At 35.1% G+C, this 18,108-nt stretch overlaps 1 protein-coding gene across 1 annotated transcript in view; it reads right to left on the reverse strand.

Annotated features, from left to right (window-relative positions):
• Positions 1-7,283: 7,283 nt before the first annotated feature.
• The window catches only part of ATRNL1 (attractin like 1), a 530,678-nt gene continuing 519,853 nt past the window's right edge, over positions 7,284-18,108 (reverse strand). The window contains exon 29 of the mRNA XM_087964472.1: positions 7,284-9,733. Within this exon, the coding sequence (XP_087820598.1) occupies positions 9,609-9,733 (125 nt within the window). The 3' untranslated portion in view covers positions 7,284-9,608. The remainder of the gene's footprint in view (positions 9,734-18,108) is intronic.

The following is an 18,108-nucleotide window of genomic DNA, read 5'->3' on the forward strand; positions in this document are numbered from 1 at the left end:
TTCACAGTCTCGTCTAACCGACCATATCATCTCTTAATTCATTCATGCAGCCTGCCTTTTTAAAAATCTGAACAAAAGATACAGCTGATTTAAGGGGTTGTCCTTCAAATAATGTAAATCTTCAAACAACTCCGCCCCTTCAAATCAGGTTGGCATAGTATCTTAAAAAAAGAAAAGAAAAAGAAAAGCTTAGAAAGCATAGCAGAGAAGTGCTGTATTTTTACAGGGTCAAAAGGATTTCTTTCAAGCATTTTTGAAGTATGTGCAGTCCTGCAAGTTTCCAGTTTTAAAAATTACCCACATGATATCTACTAATTTTAACAATATCATTCATCTGTAATAACAGTTTATTAAATTTGTACACCACCCAATTCTCAGTGACTCTAGATGACTTTTACATTCTCTGGCTAAAATTATAAAATAAAGGGTGAAGATGGTAAGCATAATGAAGTGAGGGTAACACTGTCTCTCGCGGATATCCTGGTTCTAAAAATACACCAGAGTGAGGACATCCAAATCTTTGGTGTTTTTTTTTTTTTACAACCTATGAATATTTCACTTTTGCATTCAATGTGAGCACTCAAGATGTCTAAGAATAAATACACTACAGAATACAAAAAATTAAAAGGCATTCATCAGACCCACTGTAAACTTATACATGCTTAAAGGAATAATCTTTACTCTTCATCTAAAGCAGGAGTCCCCAAACTTGGCAACTTTAAGACTTGTGGACTTCAACTCCCAGAATTCTCCAGCCAGCATAGCATAGCTATGCTGGTTTGGAAACCTCTGATCTAAAGGGAAAAGGAATAGCAGTGGTGGGATTCAAATTTTTTTACTACCGGTTCTGTGGGCGGGGCTTAGTGGGCATGGTGTGGCTTGGTGAGCATGGCTTGGTAGGAGTGGCAGGGGAAGGATACTGTAAAATCTCCATTCCTTCCCCACTCCTGGGGGAAGGTTACTGCAAAATCACATTCCCTCCCCACCCCACTAGCCTCCTTTTCAGCTCCATTCTCCTGTGCAGGGCAACAAAAGAAGACCCAGCCAATCAGCTGGGATTCAAGAGGCAGCAAATAGATGGGGGAGGGGCCAGTCAGAGGTGGTATTTACCAGTTCTCCAAACTATTCAAAATTACCGCTACCGGTTCTCCAGAAATGGTCGGAACCTGCTGAATACCACCTCTGGGGAATAGGGAACAAATGCTAACCATTGCAGGACACATATTACTTCTGTTGAAAGATCTCTATTTGCCAGATGCTTATCAAACATAGAACAATTTAAGATGCGTAGATAATTGTTATCGAAGCCTGCTCAGGAACACTCACAACTGTTTATCAATGTACTTCCACTGTGTCTGAATTTAATTAAAGTTGTTATCCAGGCCATTGTGAAGTTCATGCAATTTTAATGGCTCAAAGGCCATTTGGTGACTTTACAGTTTTTGTTTCTGTTCCCAGCAACCCCTGCTTAAATAATTCTTGTGGAATTTTGTGCTTTCCAAATTAAATTTTTTACAATATTCCAGATTGCTGTGTCTGGTCTTAAAAGTAAATGGCATTCTTCATGTAATTGTGCGATACAGTTGCTATGCCCCTTATTCTGTTCATTTGGAATTTATAAGTTAGGTACTCTACTGTGATGATATTGCTTTTAAAGAGTGCTATTTGCTTCTGCTGAAATCTAAATATTGTAAAGATAACGGGTGTTGGCCTTTAACTTAAATAGCTGTTGATGGCAAATCATTCAAGTAGGTTTTCCCTAGAGAGAAAGGAGAATAGTCATCTTATGCATACATTTAAAAAGTGTAAAATTAACACTTTAAAAAACTTTTCTAAAGGTGATAACATATCCCAGCCAAACAAAAAACAAAAACAGACATCTCTTCTTTCACTTTGGCAAACTGATCACATTTGAACAAGTTCACCAGATCTAGAATGCTAGAATGTTCAACTCTGTTTTATTAATTATATAGTAGTAATGGAGAATACCTCCTTGCAAATTTATTGTACTTGGTTTGCAGAGCCCACTCCCATTACAAGTTTTGCCTAACCTGGTGCTATCCAGATGCAACTACCATACTATAAGTACATAAATATCAGCCTTGTTAAGTAGACTTATTATGAAATGCAATTCAACATATTTGGAGAACACTAGGTAATGGAATGCTAATTTTTAGTGTTATGAAATTGCATTCATGTGATCAGAGACAAAGCAAAGCATCTCCAAACGTGAATTTGTAGTGACCTAGCCTCTAAATGGTATTTGACCAATACACTATTGTTATACCCAAAGCATACATTCACAATTGTTATACTCTAAACAATTATTTCCACTGGATTTGTGTTCAATATGATTTCCCTGTAGAAGAATCAATTGCATTTTTTAGGTTTCCCATAGGATTGGCTGAAATGATCAAGCAAAAAGAGCTGCTGTTTTTGTTCCTTGGTGTTCTCTAATTGTATTCAATCGTTAGTTCTTGTACTTGAGAGGTAAGTAAAATTTAGCAAATTCTGACCACTTTAGTTCCATTCTATTTTTCTTGGCTTTGTGGCAAAGAAATTGTTCTTAAACATGTTTCTTTTCATGATCAATGAAACAGAATATAATACATATGTACAATCCAAGATTTGTTCCCAAATGCCTGAGATGTTGCCTTAAGTCATAATTATGGGTTTGGCAGATTGTCAGGTGAACTAATCAAGAAAAAGGGAAAAATTGATGTGAAGGTAAAATGTCAGTAGGTGGGAAAAGAGGAATGGAGTAGTTGATTTACAAAACCAGAATAAACAGAGTTATTTTTTTAACAATAATAAGGTATTGTAGATATCCTTTTGAATCTTTGAGCTGAAATTTTTAAATACCAGATAAAGTCTCAAAAGCAATCCAATGCAACCTTTAAAATCCAAATATTTCTTAGAAGAAAATTGTGCTGAGCGTCCACTGAAAAATCAATGGAGAGAGGGCTAATCAAACTTTGTGGTAGCCTTTTACATGAAGGACTGTCTATGAGTTCCTATTTCTCTTGTAGGATGAGGACTCTGAGAATACCCTCTATGAAAGACCTCAAAAAGGAGACAGTCCTGCATGCAAATAAGAGCCAAGCAATGTTAGATGTTTGTAGGTAAATGTTAGCACTTTGTATTGGCCCTGGAAGGCAGTGCAGTGGTTGCAATACAAGTGTTATACTGCATGTTATACAGCATGTTCCCATCAGTTTTTGCATTGACATTTTCAAATCATCTTCAAAAACATGCAGTGATTCCTCATGCAGGAATTTAGTACACAACGGCATATGATTATATTCGTATTTGTGATTTGAGTTTCAGGGGAGGGGTCAAACCAATTTGATCAAAGCTGTTTTGAGAATTTATATTAAAAAAAACAAAAACAATTTGTCCATAAGTTATAATGGAAAAACATAAAAATGCAAGCAGCTGATTCTTTTTTCCCTTCTTTTTTCTTTTTTGACAGAATAACACAACAGCAGCGGGAATGATTACTCTTTAAAGGGACTTTAACCCTGCCAAGCTTCAGTTGGTATCTTCAAGGATTTCACTGCAAAGTATTTCTGAAACATTTCTCCTGAACTTCTTCTAAGGCAGAGCTAGCAGGAATGAAGAAAGAACTGCATAGCAGCCTCCAAACTCTCCTGCAAAGACTAGTTGTGTTGAAATGATAACATCCTGTGCCAAAATAGGAAAAAAGGAATCAAAAGCTGTTCAAAAACTGAACTTCTACTTTTCCATTTGCAAGGCTTGGCCTGACATGAAAAATGATCACTGACTGGCCTTGTGAGGCAGTTTTAGCTTTGTGATTACTGCATTTTCTGGAGTGCCAGGAGGGCTGACATAGCTGATTGGAGCACCTGGCTCCTCCAAGAAAAGCTATCATAACTGACAAGATTTGGTTGTGTTAAGGTTGCACTTTGCTGGCAATATTTTTAGTTACTTAGTAGACACAAGTGAAGCAGACTTACACATTGAGATACAATACTACGGAGATATTCAAGCTACAGAAGAGAGACTCTCATAGAAAAAATAATAGCCTTTCTCCTATTGCTATGTTAGCCCCATATCTATTCAACTGTTATGTAATTTATCCAATGAGGCATACTTTAAAAGTCAGGTTCCACTCAAAAGTATTAATCAGCCCAAAACCTATATTCAAAGTTGTGAGAGTTGTGTTAAACTTCCAGTCATATAACTAAAACCAGTTTAGAAGTGTAACATTCCTTTAGAATAGAGTTTCTCAATCTGAGCAACTTTAAACTGTGTGGACTTCAGCCCCCAGAATACCCCAGCCAATGTTAGAACAAAAGAGAGCAAAACTAAGGTTTGATCTGCTACTTTAAAAATGCTGAGACACGAAGTGAATGAAATCCAAAGCAAAGCAGAAAGTTGTATTAGGCAAGCATGTCAAGATCGTATCATAAAGATTCTCTCAAAATTAAGTGGCTCATATAACATCTCCGCATACAGAACTTAAATTGCAATATTGTTTATCATCTATAAAAGCTCCAGAAGCTATGGAAAAGTTATATTGTCATCTAGATCTCCAGCATGGTTTTCTGAAGCTTGCTTGCTCTTGGATGCCATGGAAATTGGAAGAGGGGCCTGGACATTTGGGCTGGGGAAGTGAGTTGGTGTGAAGTAGTCCCATGAGAACTGGAAAGAGTTTTGCACTCATGAATTATGGTGCTGCTGAGTAGAATTTATACTTGTTCAAAGTCAACCGTCCTGTGACTCCAGATGCAAGAAATACCTGCAGAGGAGCTTCCCATAACATCATACTGGATGTTGATTGGACTCTCAGTGCTGGACCCTGGGGAGGTGGGATTTGGGGTGACTTTCAATGTGTAACTTTCATATGCTTTGGTTCAGATCTTGCCTTGCTTACGCTGCTATCAATTCAAACTTACTAAAAGTACCTCTTTTCTAAAAAGGAGTTGGGGTTTTCTTTCTTAGGTTTTGAACAGAAGTAGGCCTATCACATATATTTATCCCATGTTTTTCCTCAAGAGGTATACAGCAATTTTTCAGTCATGGATTAAGTTATTGAATGACCAAATTCTAGTATGGAGCAATCGTCTAAATCCTGTTTGTGACAACAAAAAAGAGAATACAACCCAAAATTAATTTATATTAAGAATGGGGTTTTATGGCCTCTTCTTCAGCAGAAATTTAAAATTCTCATGAGGTGGTTGAACATGCACAAATAATGGCACAAAGTATCCTAAACTTAGAATTTTTAGGACCCAGGGATCCATTATGTTTTTTCCCCATATTTTTAAGCATTAGTGTAAAATATGCCTGAAGATGGGTATTGAGGTGGCAGAATTGGAATTGAAATGCCAATTCCAGGTTTTCCCAGATTTAATCTATGGCATTTTTCTGTATCAATTCAGTCTGACCAAATAGGTGATAGAGAGATTGAACATTTCCTGGCAGATGGATAAAAGTACTTACTGCTAATATTGCTTAAGGATTATGAGCTATCTTCGGTATTGGCTAAACTGATTCAAGATCAAACTTGCTTCATTTGCCTTTTCTGCAATCTGTCCATGACATTTTCATTTTGAGGCTAATACACATTTGACATCAAGCAGATTTGGATTGCTTGTGATAATACTGATAAGCAGGTATCTTAATACCTTCTCATGTGTGTGCTTTCTATCTGAAAGTCCAGCTATATTAAATTGTGCACAAATGAAGGCTTTTCTGCAGTGCAATGTATAGTGCCCAGAGACCCAATGAAAAATATTGGATTAAATAAGAAAGTCTTATTTAGCTAGATCACAGTCCAATTACAATACAAGTAGTCCTTGACTTACAACAGTTCATTTAGTGACAATTCAAAGTTACAATGGCACTGGAAAAAGACTTTCATACTTATGACTATTGCAGCATCCCCATTGTCATATGATTTACATTCAAATGCTTGAAAACTGGTTCATATTTATGATGGTTACAGTGTCCTGGGCTTAGGTGACCATCTTTTCAAACTTTCTGACAAGGAAAGTCAATGGGGAACCCAGATTTACTTAACAACCATGTTACTTATTTAACAACTGTGATCCACTGAACAACTGTGGCAAGAAAAGTCGTAAAATGGGACAAAACCCGCTTTAAAAAAATTCTCACTGAGCAACATACGTTCTGGGCTCAATTGTGTTCATAAGTCGAGGACTGACTGTATTGTCATATTGAGAACAGAACCCGGACAATATACCATTGTTGGGATGTTGCCTCCTTATCACTGGATGAATACATTGATTCCCATTCTTTCTTCAAATCAATGGCTAATTGTTACATTACTATCCTGGTTCAGAATGGTTATAAAGCTGCAGGTGCCTCCTAGACCAGAAAGATCTGCATTTTGTATTGCCAACAGATAATTTGGTATATGCTGTTTTCTAAAGCAAAGGCCTTAATAGTTTTGCACTCATAAATTAAGCCTAGCAAAGTGGATATTGTACCAATGACTAGTTGAAAGGATATGTTAGTTTCTCTTTTGAATTGCTTCCTAATTTCAGTTTCCATCTCATGGTTGTCCAACTCTTTAGAGGTATTTCCACTTTTTAGTATGTTACATTTATGTTATATGTGTTATATGTTGAGTATATTTTAATATATGTATATCATAGATACTGAGAATTTATGATGGATCAAACATTTAAATAGGAACAAATTAGGAATTTACAGCCAAGTCTTTTATTTCTCTTTTGTTATTCTCTGAATAATCCCCTTACTCCTCATACATGCCCATTGTAATGAAATTGGTCTCTATTCGCATAATAGAAGGCATTTAAAAAAAAACAAAAAAAACAAGAGCCTTATCAGAGCTATAAAAGTTCATTAACCGATTTTTTTTCTGATAGCAACAGCCCACCCTCTCCCTAATTCTGTAAGTATTTATATGTATATAAAGTTATCAATAGACTTATTAACGCAAAAATGCCTGCAGAACTGGGACCCTTTGTTTTAGAATAATAAATTGAATTTAAAACAAAATCATCACATCTTGGAAACATAACGTGAGTAATAATCAGTCTCCTTTTGAGAATGAAAATGTTCCAACAATCATGCCTGCATAATTTATCACTGAGCAATGAATCAAAAACAGTAGAGCAATCATGATAAAAATGTAATCCAAAGATCTTGGATGAGAGAGAACTATATACTGTACAACAGTTCATTTAATGAATTTCTATCTTATTTTTTTTCAAAACCTCACTCCTCATCCAAATTAAGTAAACTTATTTTTAAAGAGAAACACCATCAAGTCACAAACAGGCCTTTTATTACTGCTACTGCACCATCTTGACATGCAAGGAACTATGTAGTCAAACTGTAAACAGTTAAATCTTTTCCCTTCCTGGAAGAAAATGAAAATATAATATAAACACCAATTATAGTTGTATACCTTTTTTAATTAACACAACTCCACCGCTGGTAAGAGTTTATACCTCTGTGCATAATTACCACAATAGCAGCTCTGCAGACTAAGAACTGCTGTTCTGTTCTTCCTTGGGATTTTAACAAGTCCACTGGAACATGTAATCTGCTATTACCAGTTTTGAGTACATACCAACTTCAACTAAAATTGTGCATTTAATGTACACTGCGATGAATAAGATTAAGTAAACAAATTAAGTACTTAAACAGCATTTCTATTATTTAAATGCACTTTGTGTTTTCTAGATTTGAGACCAGGAAGCCTAAAGAGCATGTTATCAAATTGATTAAACCTCTGAAAGATCCTTTTCTCATTAAATATGACATTAGTCTTCCTTATATTTAGAGAACTGTATTGTAGCAATGTGTGTGTGTGTGTGTGGAATCTGTGTATGGGTGGGTAGGGCTGGCAGAAGGAGACACAGGAAAATGGCAAAAACCAGATCTCCCTTCTATGGGAACCTAATTGGATCACAAAGCCTTTCATCAACAAAAGAACGGCTGCTGAAAACATAAAGTGTATTCACAATTAAGCAGCAATTATGAAGCAATAAAAGTGTATCATAATTATTATTTGTTTTCAAATATCTAGACCAGTGTTTCTTAGATTATGGTCTAGGAAACACCAGTGGTTTATGAGGTTCTGCAGGTGAACCCTTGTGAGAGTATGGCCAAAATATTGGGGCACTGCCACATCTTATTAGATTCTGGCATAGCCACCCCAAATTTCACAAGTTTCAAATGAGCAAAAATGCATTTAGATTTGGAATACTGCAAATATTTTAGATATGTGAAGGGTTTTTTTTAAAAAAAAACTTTGATTTAATGTTGGAGTTTTATGGACACTATAGGAAGATATGTATCCTCTGATGCCTACAGGTACCAATTTGCTCACCCATAGCTTATGAGGTGACTTTTGATGAAGCAGTAGTCTGCATAAAGAAAAGGATGGAAATTGACATGCTAAAAATTGTTTCCTTCTTTCCTTTTGATAGGCAATTTGGTAACGGCCTATACTGAAAAGTCATTCCAACAGCCTTGAGGAATAAAACCGTTAGTAGGCCATTGGATACTTCAATGTATGTTTTATTAAGGGAGAAGAATATATATTTGCTTCTAATAGGGGAGATGACTTTTAATAGCTGCAATAAAGGGGAGAATATAGTCAGAATAACATTATTCGGTAGTGATTATGGCAATGATTTTCCCATTGGATACTAAGGCTAAAATCTGCAACAAGCTTTAAGTCCATGGATTTCATGGGCCATCAGTATTATTAGTATTACCAGTATTAATGCAGAATTCAAGGCAGTTTTATATAGGAATGTAAAGTTTTTCAACTCCGCCCTCTCATGTCTTGCAATTCTTAACATGGCTGTAAAGGGGAGGGCAGAATGGTTGTGGATACCTTGCTGACGGATTGGTTTCCCCCCCTCTTACAAAGAGTTAGTTTGGCAAGGAATACAGGAATGAGCTTTCTGCTGCATTCCACATTCTGAACTTATACTTTACCCTGCTTTTGAAAGATATGTTGATATTAATGTATCAATTTTTTTACTTATTGTAATACATGTATTTTATTCTTGTTATATTTGGCTCACTGAAATACATGTTTGTATTTCTAGCTTGAGTTCTATTGTTACATCTGGCAGTTATAATATTTACAGTATATCCCTAATTATGTCAGTTCTTGTTTGATTTAATTAAATGTGTCCGAATAGTGATCAAACTGAAACACTGGTAATCTATTACTTCTAACTATGTAACGAGTCCTTCAAAATATTTAACATTTCAATAATATATTTCCTTTCCCATTATAAAGCAATTTATAATTTTTTCCTTTTTTCCTGGTAGGGATACTAAAAAAATTGTGGAGAAATATTTTATATTACTACTGATGTTAAAATATTTTCTTCAGGTTCAGCCGATATATTCACATTGCCCATTAGGACTTTGGGGGCTCAGTGGGAAGAAGACATGTTAATTCATCTAAGTTGATACTTCTTACCATCGTCTTTGCCACCATCCAGAGATCACCTCCATAAAAACTGAGGCTGTATTTTAGCTTTCAATGGAAACTCTTTTTAAAAAAAAGTTTGGGGAGGGGGAGAAGAATAAAACAATACAGAATATACAAATGCATTCTTGTTTTCTCAGACGCAAGTCCCTTGACGGGTTGAAAGGTGATGCTTTCGATTTCTGATTCCCAAACTCTTATCTTTAGACTCTGAGGGCTTCTGTTGTGAAATGTCTATCAGTGCACTTGCAATTGCCAGCCCTGTAAGAAAAGATAAAAAAAACCATGTAATACACCATTGTAAAAATATTTTCCCAGTTTTCTTTATTCTTATATGGATATACATACTGCAGGTTTTGAAAATGCTTTGGAAGATTTATTTCAGTCTTTGCATGATGGCCCTCAGTGCTACCATTTAAGGCAGCCATGTCTTTTTTTTTTTTACAAACATTCATATGGGTATTCATAGGAGACAAGATTAAAGCCAATGAACTGATTTAATGGATAGTAGAGCTTTTCATCTATGTCACTTTTTTGGTCCATATCGGTTTCTGAGCAAGAAACAACATTTCTAACTTCCATGGAGTAATGCAACTTATTATTAACATTAATGTGAGTTCTTTATAGAACTGGACATATATAAACTGGACAGTGGGAGTGAATGCTATTTCACTGGAAAACAGTAATGCAGTAATAAAGATTTAAATACTAAGCCTGGCTCTGAATTTGAAATATGCTGCCATAACTTGCTCTTCAGGTCAGTGATGTGGACACCTGGCTTTCCATTATGATGCATATGGAAACATGTCTCCCAAGGCATATATTCTCCTATTTAGTTATTGTAATGGCATTATGTTCTGTTGAACTGAATTCTGAGTTGAGTTCATCCATTCTGAGAAGGCTCCAAGGCAAAATGAGTCTGCCACTGAAATAGCTTTTTTTCCAACTTTTCAAGGGGGCAGTAGGTTAAGGAAACTGGGCATTTAATGTATTGTTTTGTTTTCTTGTACCTCACCACTATACAGAACATCTATCTAGCATATTCAAAGTTAATTAAATACACATATATAATGAAATCCTTTATTATATTGCATTTATCAAATCCTATTGCCACATAATTAACATACATAGCAAGGTAACTGGGCTAATATTCCTGGCACAAAATTATTCTTAACTGAATGTGTTAGTATTAATGCTTGCTTCATTTCATTTGCATTCATTTCAGGATGAACTTATTAGCAAAATATATGAAAACAAAATGGTAAGAAAAAATATCTGCCACTTGACATTCTTCTGATGAAGTAAACATATACTGGGATTTAGAGTCTGGCTGTATTACTCCAAGTATCTATCAACATTGGGTATACTGACTAGAGCAGTATTACTGCAGCAATACTCAGAACTCTACAAATGGGTTTATTCCTGTGTACTATCCATAGAATAACTTTAAGAAATTAAGAAGACCTCTAATCATGGCTACTGAAGAATAATTCTTATTGATCTCTGAATTCTAACTTCTGTTTTTACTCTTAGTTTAAGACATTACTTATATTACTTTATATGTGACTTTAACCATAGAGTGATTTTCATTAATATCTGCTACAGAATACCTCACTGTCGGTCTAGTGTTATGCATAACAGTAGAATGTCTCATCATGGCCATCTCAATTATTCCCTTACCAAAAGGTTTTATTTTATAGGAAGCGAGATATCATCTCCAAAATATTTCTTGAAACTTCTGACTGACTAGGCCATTGATTTCAGCGTTATGATTTCCCAATTCTTAAAAATCATATGAAATATAGTTTATTAGCTAATATAGAATTAATGTAGAAAAGAAAATCTCAATTTCATAAATACGATTGCCTCAGGTTCCCATGTATTATGGCTTCTATCCATATTGTGTCTGTTCCCCACTGTGTCACCCTCCCTCTTGTGCTGTTTAGGCCACTTTATTGTGACTGCATTCAATAGAAAGTAATAGAAAGGATAAGATCAGTTTATTAAATGAAAGATTATTCTTTGGTTATTCTGCTTCTACAAGAGAATAACTAACTCCCTAGAACAGTGGTCTCCAAACTTGGCAACTTTAAGATTTGGGGACTTCAACTCCCAGAATTCCTCAACTAGTCATGCTGGCTAGGCAATTCTGGGAGTTGAAGCCACAAATCTTAAAGTTATCAAGTTTGGAGACTCCTGCCCTAGAATAATGTTAAATAACAGGGATTAAATATGTTTCTCAGTGATCTTGGAGATGACATTTTCTCAAATTCATATTTTTCTACCAAGGTTTATTTGTGTGCTATTCCACTTATTTTGTTTAGGATAACAACTATGAAGGAATCATGCTTTTCAATCTAATACTGTGTTCTGGGACCTACCGACATGCTGGTAAAGTTCCATTAAAATCAGTCCAGGTCAGTCCACAAGATCATTTCTCAAAGCATCACACAAATCATCCAAATAAATTTACTTACTGTTTTCTCTGGGTTCAACACCCTTTCTTGTTATCAAAGCAATACAATTAACTGAGGGATAAATTCATTATTTTACACTGGCATCTAAAAGAATTTCATTAACCAAGTCAAAATGATGCACATATGCTGCCGGCAAGTAGAATTTATATCAAAATGCTACCCAAGAGTCAATAAAAATGCTGAGGCTTAAATATTTATTATATGCTTTACCTTTATTTAATAGGTTTTCCCACCAAGACAGTTAATATTATTGGATTTGAAATGTAAATTCTATGATAGCTACCATTTATTTCCCCTATTTTCATAGCTTGTTTAATTTACTATCCCTCCACGCATTCCCGTTTAAAAACACCTTCCCATTCTTGAACATTCTTGCTATTCTTGTCGGAGGAAAATGCCACCTGTAAAACATCTTATACAAATTTTTTTATATGCTGTTGACATTGTCATTTTATAATTTTGAGACCACAATTTTTGCCATTTCTCTAGATCAATCCCATATCCAAAATTCTTTTCCCAAGCAATCATAGTTTCTTTAACTTTTTCTTCTAGTTTAATTTCTAATAAATATCCATACAATTTTTAATCACCTTTTCATCAGTACCTGTCAAAATCTTATCTAAGTCAGTCAGTATAACATAGAAGCCTTCTGTTTTAGAATCTTTGTCATACCTTGAATGTATTTGCGCATATGAAAACCAATTCATCTTTATACCTTGTTCCTCTAATTTTTGCATAGATTTAAGTTCACCCTTTTCATTCAATATTTCACCATATCTAACTGTTTGTTCCTTTTTATATATTATAGATAGGAAAATGCTTCAATAGTCGATAACCAGACTGGAATTTTCAAATAACATTGTCTTTTAGTCTCCTCCCAGTTTAACCACAGAGACTAAAATACCCTCTGTGTTTTAGTTCCTTTATACCATAATAAAGCATCCCACCCCAACAACAGATCATGTCCTTCTAATGTCAACAATCTAGTATTTCTTAATGTTATCCATTCCTTAACCCACAAAGAATTTGTAGCTTGGTAATACAGCTACCAATTAGGCAAACCAAATCCTCCTCTTATTCTGGCATCTTGCAAAAGTTTTAACTTTATTCTCACTTTCTTACCTTGCCATATATATTTCAACACAATTTTATTTAAATCTTCAAAATAATCTTTTCCAAGCCTAACTGGAATTGTTTGGAACAAATATAAAATTATGGGTAGTATATTCATCTTGATTGTTGATATTCTCCCTATTAATGACAGTTGTAAATTTTCCCATTTCGCCAAATCTAGCGCTATCTGCTGCTTAAGTTTGATATAATTATTCTCTTTTAGTGTATTACATCTTGCTGTCAAATGTATCCCCAAGTACTTGATCTTATTCATGACCTGAATTTTCAATACATCCGCCAGTTCTTCCATTTGTCTTGATAGCATATATTTTGTCAAAATCTTTGTTTTATCTTTATTTATTTTCAAACCAGCCACCATATACCTTTATCTTTTTTATCAATTTTGATGCTGTTTCTAGTGGGTCTTCTAAAATGAAAACCAGATCATCTGCGAATGCTTGCAACTTAAATTCTTCCTTTTTAATTTTCATCCCTTTTATATCCTTTTCTTCTCTAATATTTCTGTTTAACACTTTCAAGGTTAACACAAACAACAAAGGTGAAAGTGGGCACCCTTGTCTTGTTCCTTTTCTTATATCAATAGAGTCTGTCAGTTCTCCCTCTATCATTGCCTTCGCCATTTGGTTATGATATATAGCTTCTATTGCTTGAATAAATTTTTCACCAAAGCCCATCTGTTCCAGCTGTAATAACATGAATCGCCAATTCACATTATCAAATGTCTTCTGTGCATCTAAAAATATCAAAGCCATTTGTTTTTCATGGTGTGCCTCGTAGTATTCCGAAGTGTCCAAGATTACTATCATATTGTCTTTAATTTGTCTCTTTGGCAGAAAGCCATTTTGATCAAGATGGATAAAATTGTTTAGGTATTTTTTAAGTCTTTCTGCCAATATTGAAGCAAAAATTTTATAATCTGTGTTTAGTAAGGAAATAGGTCTATAGTTCTTGATTTGTAACGGATCGGCCTCCTCTTTTGTGACAAGTGTAATATAAGCTTCTGACCATGATTTAGGTATCTTCTTCTTTAACATAACTTCATTCATAACTTCTAGCAATGGAAGGTTCAACAATTCTTGTAGTGTTTTATAAAATTCTGCCGGAAGTCCATCTAGGACTGGTGCCTTTGCATTGTTTTGCTTCTTAAGTGCTTCAGTTAACTCCATCATCGTTATATTGCTTTCTAACATTGTTTCAATCTCTTTAGGTATCTGGGGTAGATTAACATTCTGTAAGTACTGTTTAACTCTTTCCTCATCAATATTCTCTTGTGTGTATAGTTTCCCATAATAGTCTCGTATAATTTCCTTCTTCGCTTTACTACCATAGCAAACTTGGCCTTGGTCATCTATTAATTGCAATATTTTCCTTGATTCTTTCTCCTTTCTCAATTTATATGCTAACCATCTACCCGGTTTATTTGCATCTTCAAATGTCATCAGATACCTGGCTCATATTACCATATGTGGTGGACTTGTGCGGATGCCCAAAAATATTGGACTAAAATCCACACGTGGTTGGAAAAAATGACAAAAAAGCATATGGACTTGAAACCAGAAATATTTTTATTGGGAATTTTACATGAAATATATAGTAAAGAATTGAAATACCTGATTGTAAATGTATTAACAGCGGCTAGGATTGTATTTGCCAAAAACTGGAAAAATGAGAAAATACCATTACAGGAGGAAATCATTAAAAATATATTGGAATGCGCTGAAATGAGTAGATTGACATTTGAAATCAGAGAAGAAGATGATAAACAATTTTATAAAATTTGGGATCTATTCTATGAATGGTTAGACAATAAAACATGGTAATTCTTAGAAAATAATAAATATATAAAGATGTATTTTTTCTTATTATATCTACAAAATGATTATAGGATAGATTTGAGATGATAATATGAACTTTCATAAAACAAATTAAGTAAAATATGGATTATTTCATGAAACATGAATGAATAAAAGTATAGTCAAATGATTAACAATGATATTAATGTATTTAATATTTGATTGAAAATATGAGAATATATACAATGTACTTGTAATTGAAGACTACGAAATGGAAGCACAAAAAAATCTGTAAACCAACCGACACACTGTGTGTGTGTGTGTGTGTGTGTGTGTGTGTGTGTATGGTATTCAACTTTGTTCGGGTATTTTCCCACGTCATTATAGTTGTGCTTTTAAAGTTGTAGCAACGTTTCGGCAGAATCCCATCTGCCATCACCAGGCCTCTGCACCGTTTTTGTCTGTGAGTCAGACTTTTACTGTAAAGATCCATAGGTCTGTTCATCTTCTAGGTCTCCATTATGTCTCAGTGTGTTTTTGTGGATCAAGCCGGTGATTTTGCTTTTGTGGAAGCCGTTGGCTGTCAGTACTTTAGTCAGGGTGCATAGTTCAGTCTTTATATGTGTCTTGTCTGCCAGGCATTTGGTTCTAGCAATTAGTGTTTTGGTCACGGAGTTTATCTGTGCTGGGTGGTGGTGGGATTGGGCGTTGAGGTAGCAGTTGGTGTGTGTTTTCTTCTGGTATATGGTGTGTCCTAGTGTGCCATCTGTTTTTTTGTAGATTAGTACATCTAGGAATAGTAGTTGTTTGTTTGTTTCTGTTTCCATGGTGAACTTGATTTTGGGGTGTGTGCTGTTTAGGTGTGTTAGGAAATTGTTTAGGTTTTCTTTTCCATGGGGCCAAATCACAAATGTGTCATCGATGCATCTTAACCATAGTTTGGGTTTGTGGGTGGCGTTAGCCAGGGCTCTGGATTCGAATTCTTCCATGAACAGGTTTGCAATGACGGGTGACAGTGGTGATCCCATAGGGGCTCCTTCAATTTGCTTGTATCTTTGTCCTTTGTATATGAAACATGTGTTGGTAAAGCAGTGTTCTGTTAGTTCCATGAGGTGTTTAGCTGGTTGGTATTTATTTTTGATGATTTCAAGAGTTTCTTTTATCGGGACTTGAGTGAATAGTGAAACCACGTCAAAACTTACAAGCAGATCTTCTTGTTCCACGTGTAGATCTTTGATCATTTCCAAGAGGTGGTATGAGTTTTGTACATGTGAAGCTGCTATTTCAGCATGGGGCTGTAGCTGTTTTGCTAAGTGTTTAGCTAGGTTTTGTAGTGGTGCTCCTCTGGAGCTGACTATGGGTCTGAGAGGTATTCCTTCTTTGTGTATTTTTGGGAGGCCGTATAGTTTGGGGCATCTGGAAGATTTTTCTCTTGGGATGATCATCTGTTGGATCTCTTTGCTCATGTGGCTGGTTATAATTTTCTTCTTGGTTAATTTTTCCAGATATGTGGTTGGGTCCGTGTTTATGGGTTTGTATGTGGAGTCTTGGAGTAGGTCTGTCAATTTTGTTTCGTAGTCTTTTCTATCCATTACTACTGTGGCATTCCCTTTGTCTGCTGGAAGTATGATTATGCTGCTATCCTTTTTTAGGGCTTGCAGCACTTTTAGTTCTTGTCAAAAAGCTGTAACTTCCTCACTAGTCCAACACATGAAAGCCACAGGTCATAGCATCAATTTCAATGGCACCAAAACCCTAGCCACTATAGAAAACCCCAGCCACAGAATTATCAGAGAAGCCATAGAGATTGAAAAAAGACCTGAAAGCATGAATAGAAGACATGATTCCACCAGACTGTCAATCATTTGGAAGCCTGCACTCACAAACAAAAAAATCTCCACACCACTAGCCAGGCAAACACCTGGGCACAAACAGATCCCCCACTGATACCTCCAGCTCAAACACACCCCAACCCGGCACCCGGATGAAATCTAGCTTCCTAACAAATGATAGCCGTCCATTTACTCGGAGCCAAACTGCACAAAAAGCCTCCAATGCAGGAACACAATGTTGCCAGCCAATCAAGACACACAAAAAAAGCCACAAAACAGACAGAAGATATTAGAAACACCAATCAAGCAGAACACAGCAAACTCCAAGACCAATAAACACAGACCAAGACTCCCAACCAATCAGGATGAAAAAAAACCATTCTGGCACAGCAGTAGGCTAGCCACAAATTTAAAACTGAAACAACTGTAAAAGTCTGACTCACAGACGAACACAATACAGAAGCCTGATGATGGCAGATGAGATTCTGCCGAAACGTTGCTACACCTTTAAAAGCACAACTATAATGATGTGGGAAAATACCCGAACAAAGCTGAATAACATACATGTAAGTACCTACGAAAACTTAAGAAAACACACATATATATATACACATATATATACATATATATACATACATATATACATATACATACATATACATACATACACATACATACACACACACACACACACACACACACACACACATATATATATATGTATGTAAGATGGCTTGATGTTTTTATATTTTGTTTGTCTGTTTGTCTTAAAAACCAATAAAAATTTAAAAAAACAAAACAAAAACAAAACACCTTCCGATTGAGCTAACTGCTCTTATTTTTCAGCACTGAAGCTATCATGTAAAATTAACATGGCTCAATGCCATAAGTCATCTGCCTCGTTTTTTAACATGTAGATACTGAGGTTTATCTAGGAATGAGATCTGTCTATTCCAACACACTTTAATTTAGCATTCTCTGGATGAATTGGGATTCAGTTTTTAAAATGGCTTGAAATTGGGAAAACACATTGTATGAAAGACAGCTGTTGTGAGAATATGTCAATTATCATTATGTACAATGATTTTGATGATTTTTTCCTAAAGAGCAAGAATAGTTTCTTTTACCAAATGCTTACACACAAATATTAAATGTGTGTCCAATAAAATAAAAGTGGGAAATTACTATTATTAATAAAATAATGTTACATGTATTTGAACAGAGAGAAAACCAGTGTTATTTCGGTTACACATAGAAATATAACAGTCATCTTGAAAGACAATATGATGGCAATAGTTAAACAGTGAACTCCTACCCATAAAATTACTTGTGTGCATATATGTGTGTGATGTAAGCTATTTATAGCAATTATGTTGAACAATTAATAAATATAGAAATAA

The sequence above is a fragment of the Notechis scutatus genome, chromosome 4, assembly GCF_049901735.1.
Source record: "Notechis scutatus isolate UNSWTSFEM ecotype Mainland chromosome 4, rNotScu1.2, whole genome shotgun sequence".
NCBI classification, from domain to species: Eukaryota; Metazoa; Chordata; class Lepidosauria; order Squamata; family Elapidae; genus Notechis; species Notechis scutatus.